The 20,297-nt window shown below is 44.1% G+C and overlaps 1 protein-coding gene across 14 annotated transcripts in view; it reads left to right on the top strand.

Moving 5' to 3' along the window:
* Positions 1-20,297, top strand: part of LOC117221835 (bromodomain adjacent to zinc finger domain protein 2B) — a 396,271-nt gene that overhangs the window by 304,418 nt on the left and 71,556 nt on the right. For all 14 annotated transcript variants that reach the window (XM_076523808.1, XM_033473108.2, XM_033473112.2 and 11 more), the window contains one exon: positions 4,578-4,737. In XM_076523808.1, coding sequence (XP_076379923.1) covers positions 4,578-4,737 — 160 coding nt within the window. The remainder of the gene's footprint in view (positions 1-4,577; positions 4,738-20,297) is intronic.

Here is a 20,297-nt window from a genome sequence, read left to right as displayed (position 1 = left end):
CGTACTTGTGAACGCTTAACCCTTAGCGCTCCGAAGGCTCCGCTACGGAGACATTTGCCATTTGTTCCGTAACTCCGAAGGCTCCGCTGCGGAGCCGAATGTCTTTAGCATACGTTATCGTCGGCGTTAGCAATTGTTATCTGTAGTTGAAACGTGCTAAGTCTGTACCATTACGATTAAACCATTTTTTGACCTTTTCTATGGTTAGCAGCATGGAGAAAAATAAATATTATGATGAGAATTTAGAGCCGAGTGATACCGAAGATGTATCTGATTTTGAAGAGTTAAAAGACATTGTGGAAGACAATGTTGGTCATGATTCTGACGCTTCGAGTAGTAGTAGCGAAATTATACTACCAAAGAGACGAAGAATGAGAATTATTGGAAGTGAAAGCGAAGATTCGTTACAAGACTTGGATGAATGGCGTGATGTTACGGAAGAATTACATATTCCAGATAGAATACCTTTTAGTGTATTGCCACAGGTCATTGGACCAGAAGTTCCTACAAACATTGAACAGCCGATACGATATTTTTAATCATTTCTCACGGACGAATTGGAAAATGTTCTAAACTTGAAAGAAATACCTAGTAACTCTATTTGGCAAAGTGAATACTGTGACACTTGTCGAAGTAAACCCAGAATGCACACGAGAGATTGTTACCAAAGAAAAACCGCGATTATCGCATCCTCGAACTCAACGCCGAAAATATTTGCAACAGGATGCTGAATAAAATACGCATCGCGAAGGCCGGGCGAGCGTAAAGGGGATGAAAGAATCTGAATTAATTTGAAAACGCGACAAAGATCGTTTCCAAACGAGGCGTCAAGTGGTTATATGACATTTTTTTCGTCGCGTTCCCTTCGCAGGGAAATAATCGTCGGTGCGATTCGCAATCGAGCAATGTTTGGAGTAATAACAGAGCATGCAGGAAACAGGTGGCACCCTCGACCGGGAAACGGTCGAAAAAAAAAGAACGGCTGAAAAATGCCGGACGGAATTGATTCGCGCCCGGCATCGTTTTAGGGAATCCGAATTTAATAAATTCCTCGGATTCTTACAATTTAACACGGTTCGGCGAGTCCGTCCGCTACCGCGGTATTCTGCTTGCTAACAGCCGCCTTTCCCGGCCCCTTAACTCCTCAGCAGAATGTCTCGGAAACGTCGGGACCGTTTCGCATTCGCTTTAACCCCTTGCCGTACTTTGTCGAGTCCGACTCGCGATGCGAATTTTCCAGTAATAACCTGTCGAGTTTGAGCGTTCACTGTTCGTTGAATTCGAAAAAAAATTCTCTTCTTCTGCCGTAAGTATTTAACCCTTAGCGCTTCGCGCGTTTCTCGAGTACTACCTGCCAGCAACTGCGGCAGATTTTTGGAGCGGAGCGCCTGAGATAAAGGAAGTCTTATTTTGAGCGGAAAAGATTACACGTCCTTTTACTCATTTTATGATGCTAAGTATAAAAATGGGCAAAAAATGTTTTAATCGCAATGGTACACACGCTAAGCATGTTTTCGCTACAAATAACAATTGCCGACGTCGACAAAAACACAGCATCTTCGATGTAATCATGCTAGAATCATTGGGCTCTGCAGCAGAGCCTTCGGATTTACGGAAGAAATGACGGATGTTTCCATAGCTGAGCCAACGGAGCGCTAAGGGTTAACATTGTAAAGTGAGGCGGCAACGTTGAAATCGTAGGATTTTGATAAACAACGCGACGACCCGCTAAAACGCCGAATTAACGAGTGCAGTTTGCATGCGATGGTGGCCGCGGTGCGGTGATAACGGTGCCGGTGGCTATGGAACGGTGTCTAGCCTAGCACCAGCCTAACCCGAGTGAACGTTACAACCATGTATATTTATACAACAGCTGGCGGCGCGGTAGGGGTGTGCCAGTCAGCTGATCGAAGCGCTGGAGGGGAATGCCGGTTGGAGGGGAGAACGGCCTTTATTTAAAGCGCTCGAGGAAGCCTTTCTTCGGCTGGCAAACAGTCATCGAATGAACATGCGAGACACCGACGTGCTTACGTATGCGCGTGACTGAAATATTAACGCGGATTTTTCCGCCTCTCCTTCCTTCTCTCCCTCTTTCTCCGTCCGTCCTTCGGCGGCCGCGTGGGTGGGGAGCAGAAACGCGGCGACGAGATTCGAGACAACGCGTCGACGTATTAACATAATTAACTGGAATCCAGACGTTGCGCAGACAATGCCTCTCGCTCGGTTTCGACGGTTTCCCCTAAACTCGATGCTTCTGGGAATTTCGATGTTTATCGGCGACGAGAGCCGCTTCGCCGTTTCTTTCCTCACGGTAATAACAGGATCTCGACCGCTCGGCGCTCGTCCAACCTACGTTCATTGTCGAGCGTGATTTTTACCTTTTCCACGATTTTGCTACCCTTTTTCTTCGTTGCAGCAGCAGCAGCATCGGCGGCAGATCCGCGAAAGTTCAAGGTCCGCCGCGAGAGTAGATTTAAATCGCCTCTTCATGAGCGAACGAACGGAAAAAGAAGTCCGCGCGGTCCGTTGGGTTTCGTAACGCGGCCGGATTATGGCAGAGTTTACGCGGAAAGTTCCCCGGCGGCTCTGGAAATTTAGGTAACCGGTGTTCGCCGAGAATGGACGAGTGCTACCGGCATTTTCCCGACAATTATTTCGTCGACCGCTCGATCGCGACCAGCGAAAAACTCGCCGTGGAAACCGGGCAAACCGGGAAAATATGTCGCCGCGTCCTCGACGTATAACTCACCCCCGAAATCCACCGATCTTCAATCGCCCCCCATACCTCCCCCCCTTCGCCCACCACCCCGCCCCATTCCGGGAAAAAACTTCGCGCTGGTCAGTCCCGCCATTTCGTTTTTCCAGCTCCTCCCTGTCACGAGCTCCAATCAGTTTCCCCGGCAAAAATGCTCCCTCGTTTCCGTTACTTTTCTGTCCCTTCCTCGCTCCACCCCTGGAAAACAGACAGCAGAGCCCGCGTTCGTTCCTGTATCGCCTAAACTTTTCTGCGGCTCCGCTCGCTGCTCGCGATGCTTTCAAACGATCATTGTTGCGTTACGTTCGAGCACAAGTAATTTCCGGTTCCGCGTATCATATTTCGTAATTCCTCGGTCATTGTTACAATTTTATTTCGTTCTATGTCATTCTATTCATTCTATTTTATTCTATGTTATTCTATTCGTTCTATTTTATTCTTTTTCGTTCTGTGTTATTCTGTTTAATTCTCATCCTGTCTCGATCTACAGTGAAACCTCGGTGATCCGAGCCCCTTTTTAACACTAGATTTACGGAACTCGTCGATACAACGGGTGAAATGAAATTTGTTAATTTACGATTATTCATATCGTAAAGATACATTTATAAGTTATTTATTCGATTTATATGTTACTTACGGCAAATGTTACGATAACACTTGTTCGAAATCAGAATAAATGTCTTATATTGGTTTATTAAAGTAACAATAAGACATTTTTATTCTGATTTTGAATTAACAGACTATACTGATACGAATAACCGAGACTCTGTCGCATATTTCAAAGTATCTCGGATAATACGGAGCCTCGATTAACGCTAGATTTACAGAGCACAAGAAACAGCTGTTTTATATTAGTTTATTAAAGTAACAATAAAACAGCTGCTTCTTGTGCTCCGTAAATCTAGCGTTAATCGAGGCTCCGTATTATCCGAGATACTTTGAAATTTGCAACGGAGTCTCGGTTATTCGAATCAGCATAGTCTGTTTATCCAAGATGCGAATCAAATTGTGGATACGCATATAAAATATATACTCGAAAGAAAAGTTTATAAAAGAAGTGAAAAGTTGAAAATATCGTCGCTCAATTAAATGTGTAATCATATTACTTAAGTCTCTTTATTTGCACGATTTATGTACCACCCTTCGGTCCATCTCTATTACCCTATTCAACCCTTAATTACTGAAATCACCGAAATAATGGAATCGCTCGACTCTGCCAGACGTTAGTTACATACTCAATGTCAATCAAATACACACCCAACGCTACAATCTGTTACCGAGTACAATGTATGTACATACATACATACATACATATATCCGAATTCGTATTCGCCGACACGCATCGTTTTATAGCACGAATTCATATCGCATGCCACTCATTCATTATAACTGTCCAGATGCTTATGGACGGGGTTGTACCTCCAGGACACGGGGTTACAGGGATCTAATATCCGGGCCGGTAACTCTGCTTGTATCCCGGAACCCGGTCCAAAAAAATTCACAGCAGTCAGCTGCACCGTTTCCTTTTTCTCACAGAGTTCCTCCTCCCTGATCGCGAGCTCCCATCAGTTTTCCCGGCAAAAATGTTGAACCACCGCCGCCGCCGGAGCACCGGTGGCCGACCTCACCCTCGCCATCCCTCTCTGGTTTCGTCCGACTCTCCCCCCTCTCTCTTTCTCTCTCCCTCGCTCTGTGTCTATTTATCTCTCTCTTCCCAGTTCTCTCCGCGGCTGTCTCCGTTCAGCGGCCATTTAAAACGGAACCGTTTCGCCGCGGTGTACGAAGTTAACGGCTTTAACGAAACGCTGATGCACGTTTTCAGGGGACTGGCATGGAGAAGGAGAACTCCGCGTCGGGCGGAGGCGGCGGAGGTGGCGGAGGCGAAGCGGCGGCCACGGCGACTCCGGGCGCCACCTCCGCCTCCGAGAAACTCCAGGCGGACCAGGCCAATCCGTTGCTCGATACGACTGCGCTCTTCGGCGGTAAGTAACTTTTTAATTTTCCTCCGCTAATTTATTTCCTTGTTTTCTCTCTCTCCGCGCCGCACCGCTCCGCGAGTCCGCTCTCTCGGCTCCGCTGCTCCTCGAGTGCTTCCCGGGCTCTCGACGATTCGGACCTCGAGCTGCGAGAGCTTTTAAATATATGCGGAGAGCGGGCTGGGATCTTATGCCATTGAAGCTTGATTAGTTCGATAGCGGTGGAACCGTTGATGTGCATAGCCATAAGTATTTGGATACTTGCGCATTAGGGTGGATGCACCGGTCGTGGCCAGTGCACCGTTTCCGGCCATTATGTATTGTCAATGATATTTTCTTGCTTGAAGTTGGCCAAAGTTCCTAGCAATCTTAGTTCCTAGAACTTTAAATTAGGGAATGTAGTAAATTCTCTTCAATTTTTCTTCGGCTTGTAAACGAAAATGGACAATTTGAGAAGAGGAGATACGATTATTTCGAGCCTCGCGGCTCGTTTTTATAGTTGCCGATTCTCGACAATTATAAAAACGAGCCACGAGGCTCGAATAATCGTATCTTCCCTTCACAAATTGTGCATTTTCGTGCAAAAACCGAGCATCGAAGCTTGATTAGTTCGATAGCGGCGGAACCGTTGATGTGTGCACCACCGTGCATAAGTATTTGGATACTTGCGCATTAGGGTGGATGCACCGGTCGTGGCCAGTGCACCGTTTCCGGCCATTATGTATTGTCAATGATATTTTCTTGCTTGAAGTTGGCCAAAGTTCCTAGCAATCTTAGTTCCTAGAACTTTAAATTAGGGAATGTAGTAAATTCTCTTCAATTTTTCTTCGGCTTGTAAACGAAAATGGACAATTTGAGAAGAGGAGATACGATTATTTCGAGCCTCGCGGCTCGTTTTTATAGTTGCCGGTTCTCGACAATTATAAAAACGAGCCACGAGGCTCGAATAATCGTATCTTCTCTTCACAAATTGTGCATTTTCGTGCACAAACCGAGCATCGATTAACGAGAAAGCCGTTTTGTTTCTACACCGCGAAGCGATCTTTGTAAAGAATCCGTGGAATTGTGCGTTTTTCTTGGAATAAACGTAAATGCCCTGTGCGTAACCTTGGAAAGAAGAAAAAAGAGATTAGGGGGGAAAAGAAAACGCGATGCAAATCACAATAATGACAAAAAGGATCAAACAGATGGGTCTCGTATTTCTGGAATTGTAATAATCGCTTTTCTCGACAAAGCGATTTTTGAAGTCCTTCGTGCAACGTTACGACTCGATGACACGTGTTCAATCAATTCTGGATCATCCAGCCGGTGTTAAAAGTCATTTGATATACCGGCGGAAGTGATAATACCATTACTTTCAGCACAGCAACTGCTGAAACAATGTTTCGCCTGATTTTAATCGCGCGCAGCAGTTCTATGCGTTTACGGTTGCTCGTAATCTGCAAATCTCGGTAGAACGAGAATTTTAGGAGGATTTCACACTATACACGTGTTGTTACGGACTCGCTAAACACCTGTAACACGGCAAGTGAAGTTCTACGACGTTTTTACGTCTATGAATACCTCCTGCATAACATCGCGGATCCTTCATTTTAACACCTTTAAAATCACGATAAAACTTATTGCAGCCGTCGGCCGTTTCTTACGCACGCAAATGATTCTCGCAGTAAAAACGAGCGACCCCGCGAGAAGCTTGCATCGCGTTGCGTTGAATATGGTCCATAAAAATTTGCATAAACAACCGCTGGAGTATGGATTGTCCATTGTTACTCGGTGTCCGTTGTACGCGTAAAGATTTCTGGATTCAGAGTTGATTGTTTTGCGAGCGAATCGTGGCGCGGACAGGGCTTAAAGGAACGGGACCAGAGGGGGGAGGGGGTGGTCGGATCGACACGATTAACAATACAGTGATCGATGCACAAAGGCGATGGATATAGAATGAGATTATCGACGCGATCACCTTTTATCTGTCGCCGCCCTGCGTTTCATTAATCAAACTGTTTTCTGTGACGCGAAATACCGGAGGGAAGACGTATAAATTCTCTCCCCGATCGCTGGCCATTTGCGACGAATGAATACGTTTCTTCGTAACGGGATTAACCCCGTGGAACCAGATCGATATCAAGATCCACTCGAATGCTTGCGTATCAATTGTCTCCGATACATTTTTAAACCCGCTTCTCTGAGATCGACGTTCATTCTTCTCGAGCTCTCATTGGCTGCTAAAAAGTTAGAATTTAGACAGATCATTTGCGACCCCACAGTGACCGAAATAATTATAGCTTGAGATCATTTTTCAGATATAACGGCGTGTTTTATACATTTTTATTTTTTCTACGGTTCGATACATCGGTCACATTGTTGTTGTTGTTATTATTATTATTATTATTATTATTATTATTATTATTATTATTATTATTATTATTAATTTATTCACGTATACGGGTAGAAAACTCTTTGTTACAGAAGAAATAATAACAAATAGAGAGATTTTATATAACATTTCTATTTGTTTGTTTGTTATCAGTAGATGACTCGTTATAATGCATTTAACATCATTTGCGATCCCACAGTGGCCGAAATAATTATAGGTTGAGATCATTTTTGAGATATAACGGCGCGTTTTATATATTCTTATCTTTTCTACGATTCAATATATCGGTAACATTGTTGTTGTTATTATTATTATTATTATTATTATTATTATTATTATTAATTTATTCACGTATACGGGTAGAAGACTCTTTGTTACAGAAGAAATAATAACAAATAGAGAGATTTTATATAACATTTCTATTTGTTTGTTTGTTGTCAGTAGATGATTCGTTCTAATGCATTTAACATATAATCATTTTAATACTATATTTGTTATAAATACGGTTATTAAATCGATAGTACAAAAATTCGAAAATTGTCCGCAAAATATATCGGGAACATTATCATTATCATTATTATTAATTTATTCTCGTATACGGATAGAAAAACCTTTTTTATTACGAAAGAAATAATAACAAATAGAGAGATTTTATATAACGTTTCTATTATTATTATTACTATTATTATTAATACTATATCTTTTGATAAAAACGGTTATTAAATCGATATTACAAAAATTCGAAAATTGTCCGGAAAATACAGGCCGATTCGAGAAGCAGAAACCATATTCGAGCTCGCATATCGATATTGTTGAAAGTTCCAGCCTCGACAGGGTACACACACGACCAATATCGACTTCCGCGGTTCGAGTAGGTACAGTGTTCTACTTATCGTTTGAGGCTGCGGCACGATTACACGGTGACCTTGGAGGCGGATATTACGCGTAAGTTCAAGGTCGAACCTTTCGAGCATCCGTTGCAAGAACTCGCGACGCGACGTGCATACTCGAGATCGCTTCATTACACATCGGTGACCTCGAACGGCCTTGAACTCGATGCAACACCGACTTATTATGGAACTGACAGTAGAACATTCCGCTCGGACAAGGGACATTGACACCGACGCCAGTTTTTACGCTGTTGAAACTGAACTTCTCTACCCTTGAACTCTGACCGTAGAATGGCTGGACGATCTATGCGAATTGATCTGGGAATTGATCTTTAGAAATGATATTAAAATTATCACAGGACGATGTTAACCCTTTGCACTCGAGTGGTGACTCAGAGGCGCCACTGAAATTTGTTATATCACGTTCTAAGACAATCTCCATGTGAACAAAGTGTAGATTTAAAAAATCGTTAAAATTCCATATGCATAAAATACGCTTTGTCGTAAAAACTGAAAATACTATAAGTCAAAAACATTATTTCAGATTTACGGTTAAAATAGCTAGTGCAAAGGGTTGATAATCCCCTTTGACAGTCGCAGATCGTCAATTAATTCCGTACATGCTCGCTTACAAGTGTTCATCTGGCATTAAAATAATTTATTCATGGTTCATAGGTTCTCTCGCACTTTTTAATCTGAAGAAAATGTGTGAGAAATGCGAATGAGAAATCAACTTTTGAGGGATGTTTAAACATTTGCGAGCGAAACACGTGGCTGTAGAATTTCCGCTTTAATCTGTCATTATCGGGAATCGTTCTTCAAGGATAAATTAACCCTTAGAGGACCAAAACTATTTATTTCCAGTTTACACACCGCCAAGTCCAGACTGTTTTTCAGACGAAGAGAAATTTTTTACTGAAAATTTTCGTATCAAATATAGAGAGGAAATATTCATTTTTTAAATAAAACTTCGTTGATATATTGGGTTGGGAAATAAGTTCGTAGCGTTTTTATCAAAGACGATTTTCTTTGTTGTTTTCTTTACGCTCGTGAGGCACCCAGGCTCCCAATTTTTCGGCAAATCCCATTGAATGAAGATGATTGAGAATCGTTTTATGATCGCAGTTCATTTTTTCGGCCAATTCACGACTTGTTTGGCGACCGTCCTCCTTCGAAAGTGCTTTGAGACGCTCTTCGTCGAATTCAGAAGGTCTTCCGCTGCGGGGCGTGTCGACGACGTCAAAATCGCCATTTTTGAACTTCGCGAACCATTTCCGTGCTGTAGACTCGCCTATGACACCTTCTCCGTATACGTTGCAAATGTCCCGGGCTGCTTCGGCAGCTTTTCGGCCTCGATGAAAAGCGATGAAGAGAAGGTGTCGAAAATGTTGCTTTTTACCTCCTGGATATTCCACTTCTAAGCCTCAAAAATAATAAAGAATTAAATGACTCAAAAAGACGATTAGCACAGTTTCGTAGAGCAGAAAGAGCTCTATCGAACGAATATTATACACTTTGTCGAACAGCAAAAAATCGTTGTAAAATAAAAGAAAATATAAAAACGCTACGAACTTATTCCCCAACCTAATATTTTCATCGAAACAATCGTGCCTATTCTTCCAATATTTCCTGCCAGATTTTACGGTTTTATTGATTTCTGCCGCGTGTATGGCGGCATTGGACCGTTAAGGGTTAATTAAATGAAGACAAATAAGACCGATATTTTCGAAGCATAAGCATCTTCGCTGCCTAAAACGACTGCCTAAAATTCAGTTCAACCGCTGCAGCTAAAGAATTCTTATTCCAGTCATTGTTATCAATTTGTGGGGTAAATTGGTTGTCGGACTGGGAACGTAAAGAAACGCTGATTTTCGGGACTGCGAACGGGTGTCCTCGTTTCGCGGTCCTGCAGACAGTCTCTTCGGAGACCATCTAGCGCTATTTTGTGGTGCGACGAAGCGCAAACCATCGGCCCCCGAGTTCTATACGTGTTCCCGGAGGGCAGCGAAGAGAACTCTGTTCGTCCACTTACTTTAATTACGCTACTTACACGTTCGCAATCGAGCCGACTACTCGGTTAGCCTTTCCTCCAGCAGCGGTTCGAGGATCCTTCTGACGGGTTGTTCGCCTTTATTTCCTCGCTTTTTCTCCCCTCCTTTTCCAAGCTCCGTCGCGTCGAGGACACGGGCAGGCAGCGCGAGCCACCGCGATACTTCCCGGCGAGCATCGCGACGTGTTTCTCATCCAAGAGTATTTACTCTAAGCGATTTCATACCGGGACAGTTGCTCGAGAAGCCGCGGCCCTCCGCCGAGCCTCGATAACTTCAATCCGGCCCTGTGCTATTAACTAATTAAACGGTAACGCGCGCGCCCACCGTCTTCATCAGCGATATTTAACCGGCGCGTCGTCGACTCCGAGCCGCGAGGGTGGGAATTTATCCAGTCGCCCCGCGCGATTTTCTTTGCTACAATAATAATAATAATAATAATGATATCGCCGTTTCGTTATGCAACTCGGTTACGCGCACCGCCCGCAGGTTTCCGAGCTTCCTTCGGCTTCCGATTTTTACTTCAATTCGATTCCGAAAAGCACACCGGAATGTAATTCTCCCGCACTCCGTAATTCACCGCTTTATGTATAATTGTGAAATTGTTCCGTGTATTTCTAACCCTTTGCACGCTCGAGCGGTGCCTACGAGACACCGCTAAAATTTGTTATATCGCGTTCTAAGGTAACTTTTACATTAACACGTTCCGTGCCGAGCTTTTTTTACTCGAATCTTCACACTTTGATATTTTACTAAAACTTGATGTATTACGTGCAATTATTAATTCTCGTACACATAACAACGTAACAAAAACTTATCAACGCCCATTCTTGCGGTGGAAATTGATTCTTCGGTTCTAAATTTCTTGTAAACAATTTGTTCAGTTCACTAAGTAAACATGCAAGCGTGTACCATCGATGGTACACGTGGCACGGAACGTGTTAACGAAGGTTAGATTTGAAAAATTGTTAAAAGTGTAACTGTTGCGCGAGTCGCAAGACTCAATTTCATATGCGAAAAATGCACTTCGTCGTATAAAATGAAAATACTGTGAGTCTGAAAAAACATTTTAGATTTACAGTTAAAATAGCTTCGAATGCAAAGGGTTAACCTCTCGCCGTACTTTAACGAGTCAGACTCGTGGTGCAGATTTCTAGTAATATTCTATTAAATACCAATGTTGTATATACCGTTATTTTTTTAAACCGGAATAAAATTCTGTCCTCTTGTGATCAATATTTTGATCATCCCAGTAAATGTAGACACACAAAAAATATAAATTTTCTTTCTTTTCGAAAAAATTAGTATAATCGAAAATGTGCTTATCATTTTAATTATGAAGAAAATGGCACGGTAAAGGGTTAAGGGTAGTAAACCAAATAAATACAGTGATGTCTCCCTTACTGACGCTCAGGTTGTGTACAGAAATGGACAATTTGGGAAGAGGAGATACGATTATTCAAACCTTGCGACTCATTTTTATAGTTGTTGACAATCGATAACCATAAAAAACGAGCAACAAGGCTCGAACAATCGTATCTTCTCTTCCAAAATTGCCGACTTTTGTGGACAATCTGAGCGTCAATTAGAGAGACATTACTGTATGAAGCTATGCACTCGTCGCTTAGAACAAAGCGCGCTCATTCTTCTGTCAATATTTTCTCTCGATGGTTTAACCGATTCGTTGGTGCGTTTCGATCCGCCGAATTCCATCGAGCTGCGAGTATTCCGACGCGATCAATCTAGGAGCACCGTATGATCGCGCGACCCTCGAACAAGATGCTTTGTCGCGGATGTGATTTTATTCGTTCGACTCGAACGAACGGTGGAATTCGAACGGCAGTTTCGGGATCATTGCATTCTACATGCATCTCCGGCAGGGTTTAATCAACCCCGCCGCTTCCGGTAGTCGGGGACCGTTCTCGCAGAATGGGTGCTTTTAGCAAGATGAACTCCGTAGAAGTAGAAAAGACGCGGTGACAAATTGACTCAACAAATGAAACGCTGTAGAACGGACTAGCTCGAGTTTCACCTCGTTACTGGCCGGTACGAGTTAAGTCGCCCTTTGTATGCCACTGTGTCATCCTCTTTTCCACCGGTACGTTCGGAGGCTACTTTGATTTAATTAGGACACTTTCAAACGAGGAAATCATCTTTGCCTTTCGCTAAGTATCGCTGGAAATCAGCTTCGCATCTTTCTTGGTATAATTGATACTTAAATTCTTAGGTCCAGAATTTTCTGACAAATAAAATTTGCCTGCGCCAATGGTTAGATACTACAGCTAGACCGACACTTGTATTCGTTTGCAATAATTTGGACCGGTTCAAACTCTAATACAGCGGTATCCTAAAATTATTTATACCATCTTACTGTTCCGCATTTGACTTACGCGTTTTTCTCATAAACGTATAAAAGTCCGATTATAAATCTTCCGAGTGTTCGTTTCGTTAAATAAAAATTGCTCCGATACTGCACCAAGCATTTATGGTCGCTTAGTCGATATTTAACGTACCAAAAAATCGTCGACTGGACACTCTAATCGATCCTAAGTACCGGGAACCGTTCTCGTAAAAAAAAAAGTCGCGAGCAGAATACAGTAATGTCTCCCTAACTGATGATGCTCAGATTGTCCACAAAAATGGACAATTTGGGAAGAGGAGATACGATTATTCGAACTAAAAATTTAACCTCGTTTCCATAGTTGTTGACAATACGTAACTGTAAAAATGAACCGCGAGGGTCAAACAATCGTATCTCCTCTTCCCAAATTGTTCACTTTTCTGGACAATCCGAGCGTCATTTAGAGAGACATTACTGTATTTCGAGCAGTATCGAAAGAAGCGAGCCGAGGTATCGGGCAGAGCGAAGATATCCGTGAGAGTTCCGCGGAGTCTCGCGTCGTCTCTGACCTCCCGACCTGCGGAAAGTCTGTGACCGGAAGTCGCAGTAATCGGCGGGCATCGGGATCGTTCGAACGATATACCAATCAATACGAAATGACTGCATTTCCCGGCGCGGTCCGGTAGCTCGAATCAAATCGTTCCGGAGCATCGAAAGCCGGCAGTTGATACGTTAATTACCAATCGGCAGCGTAGCAACCCGAATTACAGAGCCGCCGCGGCCCGGCAGCGGGCATGTTTGCTCGCGAATCGTTCCTCAGATGCGCGATGGCGTTCGCTCTTCCATCGTGGCCCGGGTGCCGTTAATAGGTACTCTCTCTGCCAGAGGGAGTTCGGGGTTGCTTTGTGCCGGGCCAGCTATTCTACCTCCAATTATATTCGGCCAAAAAGTAGCCGAGAACTCTATCGAAGTATAGAGATCGCGGCGAGTCCGGGAGAAAGGCGAGACGCGGAGAAAGAGAGACAGAGAAAGAGGGAGAGGGAGAGGGAGAGGGAGAGAGCCGGTCGGGTACTAGCAGCGGAACACGTTCCTCGGGCCAGAATATCGCGCAGGATAGGATTTCGTTTATTTCGTTGGCTCACCTCTGACCTCCTGGGTTCCTCCCCGCGTTTTCTGGACCCGGCCCCCTTCTGCCCCCCTCCCTACCCCGCCGCCTCTGGCCGGAGCCGGGTCTCCTCGTTGCTCCTGTCTTTTCAAGCAAAGCCTCTCCGGAGCCTTCGCGCCCCTGCCACCCCCTCCGTTCGGTTACGTTCATCGTGTCCCGCGCGCCACCCCGTCGGTTCCTCTCTCGCTCTCCGGTTAGATTCGTGGGGGCTTTGGGGACGCAAGAACGGACCGAGAGTCGGACAGACACGACGAGCGCTTCTCCACCCTCTCCTCTCCCGGCTCCGGACTCTCCGGACTCGCCTCTCTCCTCTCGCCTCTCTCGCCGCTCCGTCTCTCCGCGACCCCTCTTTCTCTCTTTCTCTCGGTCTCTCTCGCCTCGCCTCTCCGCGCGCCTCCTCTCTCCTCGCCGCGCCGTTTTTCTCCTGCTCTGGTCGCCGCGATCTCCCGCTCCCTCTCTTTCTCTCTCTGTGCCGGTTCTGTATATTTATTGATTGCCACCTCACCTCGCCTACCATGGCCTCGGTCTGCGGCAGTTTCCCCTCCCTTCAGCAGTCCCTCGTTTCCCTCGTCCCGGCTCGTTCTGCAGCAAGCAGCACCGGCACAGGCACCGCCACCAGCAGCATCGCGCTACGAGGAGAATCTCTCTCTCTCTCTCTCTCACTATCTCTCTCTTTCTCGTCCTATCCCGGCTCTCTCGCTTTCTCGCTCGCTCTCGGTTTATCTCCAGCGTGCTGTCCTCTTCCGCTTTCGCGGAACCCGGACTCTCTTTCATTTTCTCTTGCTCCGCGTCGCTGACTAACTCCACCCCTGTCTTTCTCTGCTGTCCCCTTCTGGGCTCACGGTTCTCTAGCATCCACGCTCTCTCTGCGCTCCTCGCTCTCTCTCTCTCTCTCTCGCTCTCTCTTTTTCTCTTTCCATCTCTTTCTCGCTCGGTTCGACCCTCCGCGGTAACCTCTCGCGCTTTTACCTCCTACGCTCGATACAAACTCGTTGGACGCGTCGGAGTTTTCGTTTGAAGCCACCCTCCGGGCCGCACGGCGGATCCGACACCACCGGATCGTGCGCTCGCAGCCTCCTTCCGTCTCCTCTTTCGCCCGCTCTTCTTCCGCTTGTTCGTCTTCGGATGGCGCGCCGCTTCCCCTCGGAGCTTTCGAGCCGGTGCCGTTAACGCGCCGAGCCTCGCAAGAAGAGAACACCCGGCATCTTAATGAACGAGTGACGAGAACGAGGTGTTTAGAGACGGCACTTCGGTAAATCCCTCCGATTTCGATCGATCATTCGATCGAAACCCTATGCTTTCATGCGCGATGCAACGCGGCGATGGATTACGGAGGATGCACTGCTTATTTCCGAAACAGTCTGCAACTTCGCGTTTTCTTCTGCTTCTTTCTTTCTCTTCCTCGCGTTTCGACGCAGTTAACGGACAAACCTCGAGTGCGAGAACGGATGAAAGGAGGAGGGCTGCTATTAGCACTCGCGCAATCATGATTTATGGCAGCGGGCTTCGGAGTTTCGTCGGCTCGCGAACCCTCGACTCGGTGGCTGCCAGCCGTGACTAAGTGATGCGATGAGAACACAATAATGTGGCGGTTTCGTACGAATGTACGAAGGTGCATCTTTCACCGAAGGTGAATCTTCGATGGGAATTATACGGTTCCTTGACCTTTGTCTTTTTTTTTCTTCATTTAGCACCCTTTTATCTAGCCTGGGGTTCGTAGTTCTCGACAAGAAAATATAATCAACAAAAATTGCATACGAACTGCAGTCATGTCTCTTTAATTGACGCTCAGATTGTCCACAAATATAGACAATTTTGGAAGAGAAGATACGATTGTTCGAGCCTTGTTGCTCGCTTTTTATGGTTATCGATTGTCAACAACTGTAAAAACGAGTCGCAAGGTTCGAATAATCGTATCTCCTCTTCCATTTCTGTACACAAGCTGAGGGTCAGTAAGGGAGACATTACTATAATACGCGTACAAATGCGGTGTACGAACCAGATGGTATATTACACTCAGATGCACATCTTGACGAAACTTAGTTGTCGAAAGGTAGATTCTGATGCTACTCATCGGCTGCTATAATTGTCCTTCCAATAGATGCTCCATTAGATGCTTCATTTTAAGTCTAAATCCAAAATAGTTTCTTTGACCCACAGTACAGCAATGTCTCTCTAATTGACGACCAGGTCGACCACAAAAATGGACAATTTGGGAAGAGGAGATACGATTATTCGAGCCTTGCAGCTCGTTCTTATAGTTGATAATAATCGAATCATATTCGTTGTTATAGTTGTATATAGTTGTTAATAATCATATCTCTAATTCTTCTAGAATATTTTAATTCTAGACACACTAAAATAAACGTTTTATTTTATGAGTAGTCCGCGGATTTTCATGCGAAATAAACATTGTTTACAGTACTTGAAAGATCTAGAAACAAAATACAGTAAATTTCCCCCTAATTAACCCTCAGCTTCTAAACAAAAATGGACAATTTGGGAAGAGGAGGTACGATTATTCGAGCCCCGCGATTTATTGTTATAGTTACAAATTGTCCACAATTATAAAAACGAGCCGCAAGGCTCGAATAATCGTACCTTCTCTTCCCGAATTATCCAATTTAGTGGACAATCTGAGCGTCAATTAGAGAGACATTACTTTACAGTAAATTGTCCCTAGTTTTCCTTCGTCTTGTAAACGAAAATGGACAATTTGGGAAGAGGAGGTACGATTATTCGAGCCCCGCGGTTTATTGTTACAGTTACAAATTGTCCACAATTATAAAAACGAGCCGCAAGGCTCGAATAATCGTACCCTCCTCTTCTCAAATTATCCAATTTAGTGGACAATCTGAGCGTCAGTAAGGGAGACATTGCTGTATTCCCATTTCATAGAAATTAATGCACTTTATGCATATGAAATCGCGTATCTCGTAAACCATAAAGCAGTTATACGTTTAACAGTCTTTACGATAGAATGAACATTAATGATGTAGAAATTATTTTCACCAATCCGAGTGCATACGGTTAACAACGAATCTGGTAAATACGTTTTCGTGAACGCGAGCGAAAATGAAATTGATACAAGAGACGAACGAAGGTTCGGTCCGGGTAACGCGTAACAAAAATTGCAATCTGCGGGACACGAAGTAGCGAGAAGCAAGAGGCGAAGAGGATCCACGCGTATCCGTCGCTGTTCCTCTCGCGTTCCCAGCTAGAACGAGTGCTGACCCACCGCGAAGTCGTCGGCCGGTTCTATTTCACGCGAGCGACGCGTGGGACGGGGTCCGCAGCTTTCGTTTGAGCCGAGTCTGGCCGGTTCCTTTTCCTCGTCAAACGTCATCTGTGTCATCGTCATTACGCGGCGTGACGGAACGCGCGCGCCTAGCGTTTCCAAGAAACTCGCGGACGCGTCGCGCCGCGTCGTGAGAAACGAGCGACGAGCAGCAGGAGAGTTCTCGCCGCTCACGGCTCTCTCCCCCCTCGCCCCACTGTCGCCCCCTCTCCCTCTATTTCTCCTCGCTGTTTCTCCGCCCCCGTCCCGTCGGTTTTTAATTTCGCCGCACTCCGATACACCGCTTTTATCTCGATCGATCGATGCAAACTCCGCCGCTGGATGCGGCCAAGTTTTCGTTCCCGGAGCCCGCGCGTTTCCGCTGCCTAGCCGCCCCCGCGCGTCCACCCCCGCTGCTCCCAGCTACGCCGCGCTTCGCCCGGCGTCGTCATTACGGCGCGCGAACAAAAAATTCGACGAATGAATTTTTTCATTCCTGCGTCTGGCGACGATGCGGCGGCTGCCTCTTCGATTCGAACGTGTCTTGTTCGTTGTCGGGGCAAGGTGCACGACGGTGCAGTTTAATTGCTCGAATGTAGGTACAGTTTTAATAGGGGTTTTCTTCCTAGATGATCGCTGAATGTTCTGCGTAGTCAAAGGTATCGTCTGTTACAAATACATTGGTAACTAGTAAAGATAATGTATAGATATATTCAATATGTTTGTAACCAATATTTATTCAATGTATTGGTAATTGATAGAAATAATAAGTATATTTAATATATTTCTAACTAATTTATTCAATATATTGGACATTAATAAAAATAGTAAATATGTTCAATATATTGGTAAGTGATATAAATAATAAATATATTCAATATATTGGTAACTGATAAAAATAATAAATATATTTAATATATTTCTAACTAATGTATTCAATATATTGATAACTGATAAAAGTAATAAATATATTATTATCCAATACAAATAACAAATATATTCAATATATTTTTAACTAATATATTTATTCAGTATATTTGTAACTGATAAAAATAATATATTCAATATATTTTTAACTAATATATTTATTCAGTATATTTGTAACTGATAAAAATAATATATTCAATATATTTTTAACTAATATATTTATTCAACATATTTGTAACTGATAAAAATAATATATTCAATATATTTTCAACTAATATATTTATTCAGTATATTTGCAACTGATAAAAATAATATATTCAATATATTTTTAACAAACGATATTTTTGACTATGCAAAATAAAAGGAAATCGATCTCTGGATTGCTTCGGTTTTCACAAGAATCTCGATGTCAATTCTTCGTTTTTCTATATGAAAATCGTGTTACATAAGCTAGGAATAAAACCATATTGAGAAACAGAGCCTACATTCGAGCAGCGAATTGTACCTTTCGAGTAATCGTGCTGACAATATGTATTCTTGCTGTTCAGTGCATCTTTAAAGTACTGTCTCCCATTAATCCTGGTATATAGAAGAAGATCCGGCGTCTAAAAGGCAACATTTGCATAAAGATGTGCAGTCTCCCATCAGGGAAGGGTTTGGGTCGTAAAGCTCGCGCCCCAAAATTAGAACAACCGACGCCGCATTCTGTAGAAAATCGAAGACGGTAACTGGCAAAAATGGCAAAGGCTCGAGGCTGGAAAAGGAAGAGCGTCGGCTCGAAAATGGCGTTGACGCGTGGGTGTCCTCTCTCCCTCCCTCCCATCCACTCTCTCACTCTTTCTCTCTCTCTCTCCTCTGTCCATTTTCGTGTACCCGCCCGTATGTATGTAGCAGTACGTGACTTCGCATCGTCGTGTCCCTAGGCTACTGCGCCAGCTAAATGTCACGTTTGATTCTGTGTGCTCGCGTTTACGCGTACGCTCCGCGCGGCCTACGCCTGCTTTCGGCGATACGTCGCGCCACCGCCGCCGTCGCCGCCGCCGCGGAATGGAAACTTCGGAGCGGTTACGAGCACCCTGGAATTCGCGGCGATTCAACTTCGGCTGTAAAACGGCGCTCGCACTTCTCCTAACCGGAATACCATGTTGCAGGAACGCGTGTAAAAGTTGCCGCGCTCGCGCGCACGCGGAATCCTGGCCGGCGCGACGCGGCGCGGCGGACCATTGTGCGGATTGATTCCGTAAGATCTGTAAATCCTGTTTACCCCGGGGCTGTAAAACGTCCGGATGTAAAACTGGAGAACGTTCGGCGACCGTCGTCTTTAAAACTCCCTCGCTGAACATTCGATAGAGCGAAATGATTTCCTCATTGATTCCCCATTCGCGTCGTGTTGCCTCGGCGTTCGCGTTCTCTCGCTTTACGACGCTCCGATCTTACGTTCTGATTATGTGTCTTCGTTTCGGAGTCGTCGTTCGAAGTGATCGTCGCAACACAAAAAAAAGAGAAAAACGATGGGAACGTTCGCGCTCGTGATCTCGTCGCGTGTATCCTAACGAAATTATGAGCGGTTCCCTAGTTCGCGGATTTTATGCGTCTGTGGCGAACATCTTTTGGAGTATACAGGGTGTCCCAGGTTTTAATGTTCAAACTTTGTTAGTGTATTCTATGGCACAGAGTAAGAAAAATATGTTATGTAAACATAGGTCATATAGAGCTTTATTAAGAAGTTATAACAAAAATTCAGAATAGGAATAGTAATTGCTTTAGAATAGTGAAGTATTGGCCTGAATAGATCAGCACATGCCGCGTGTTTGTGTAAACTGTGTTTATTAATACATTTCGAAATGTATTAATAACCGTTGTTGACAATACATGATTGACATCGATCGAAGATTTTTTTTTATTTTTTATTTTTTTTTTAGTTGATTACTATTCCTATTCTGAATTTTTGTTATAACTTCTTAATAAAGCTCTGTATGACCTATGTTTACATAACATTTTTTTCTTACTTTGTGCCATAGAATACACTGACAAAGTTTGAACATTAAAATCTGGGACACCCTGTATATCCGGTAGCACGTGTCTGCGTGCAATGTAAAATTTAATTGTGAGCTACATTTGTCAGCGTGAACGATAATAAGGAATTACAGAGGATGCGGGATCCTTTGCATCGTTCAAACGCTCCGCCATCGGTATTATATACGCAAGCAGACTTAATTCTTGTTTTACTGTCGTTACTGTTACTGTTATTACCGTCATTATTATTCTTAATACTATTATTGTATGCTCGTGCCGGCGTGCTCGCTATTATTACAGTTTCTGCGACGAAGGATCTGTCCCGTTTACGCAAGAAATAAGTTCAATTAAATACGGTGGGGACCACCTTATCCGACATTTATTTTTAATACAATATTCTGGTAACCAAACGTTTTGTTATCCGATTATTGCATTATTCGGAGACGCGCGCGTTATCGTCTAGTAGAGAACTCGAATGAAATTTTTACACAATATTGGGTCGTTCGGAAAGTTGTTTCGTTCTATCAC

The sequence above is a fragment of the Megalopta genalis genome, chromosome 7 (assembly GCF_051020955.1).
Source record: "Megalopta genalis isolate 19385.01 chromosome 7, iyMegGena1_principal, whole genome shotgun sequence".
NCBI lineage: Eukaryota > Metazoa > Arthropoda > Insecta > Hymenoptera > Halictidae > Megalopta > Megalopta genalis.
Note: the sequence above shows the minus strand (reverse complement) of the source record. Positions and strands in the feature narration are given on the sequence as shown.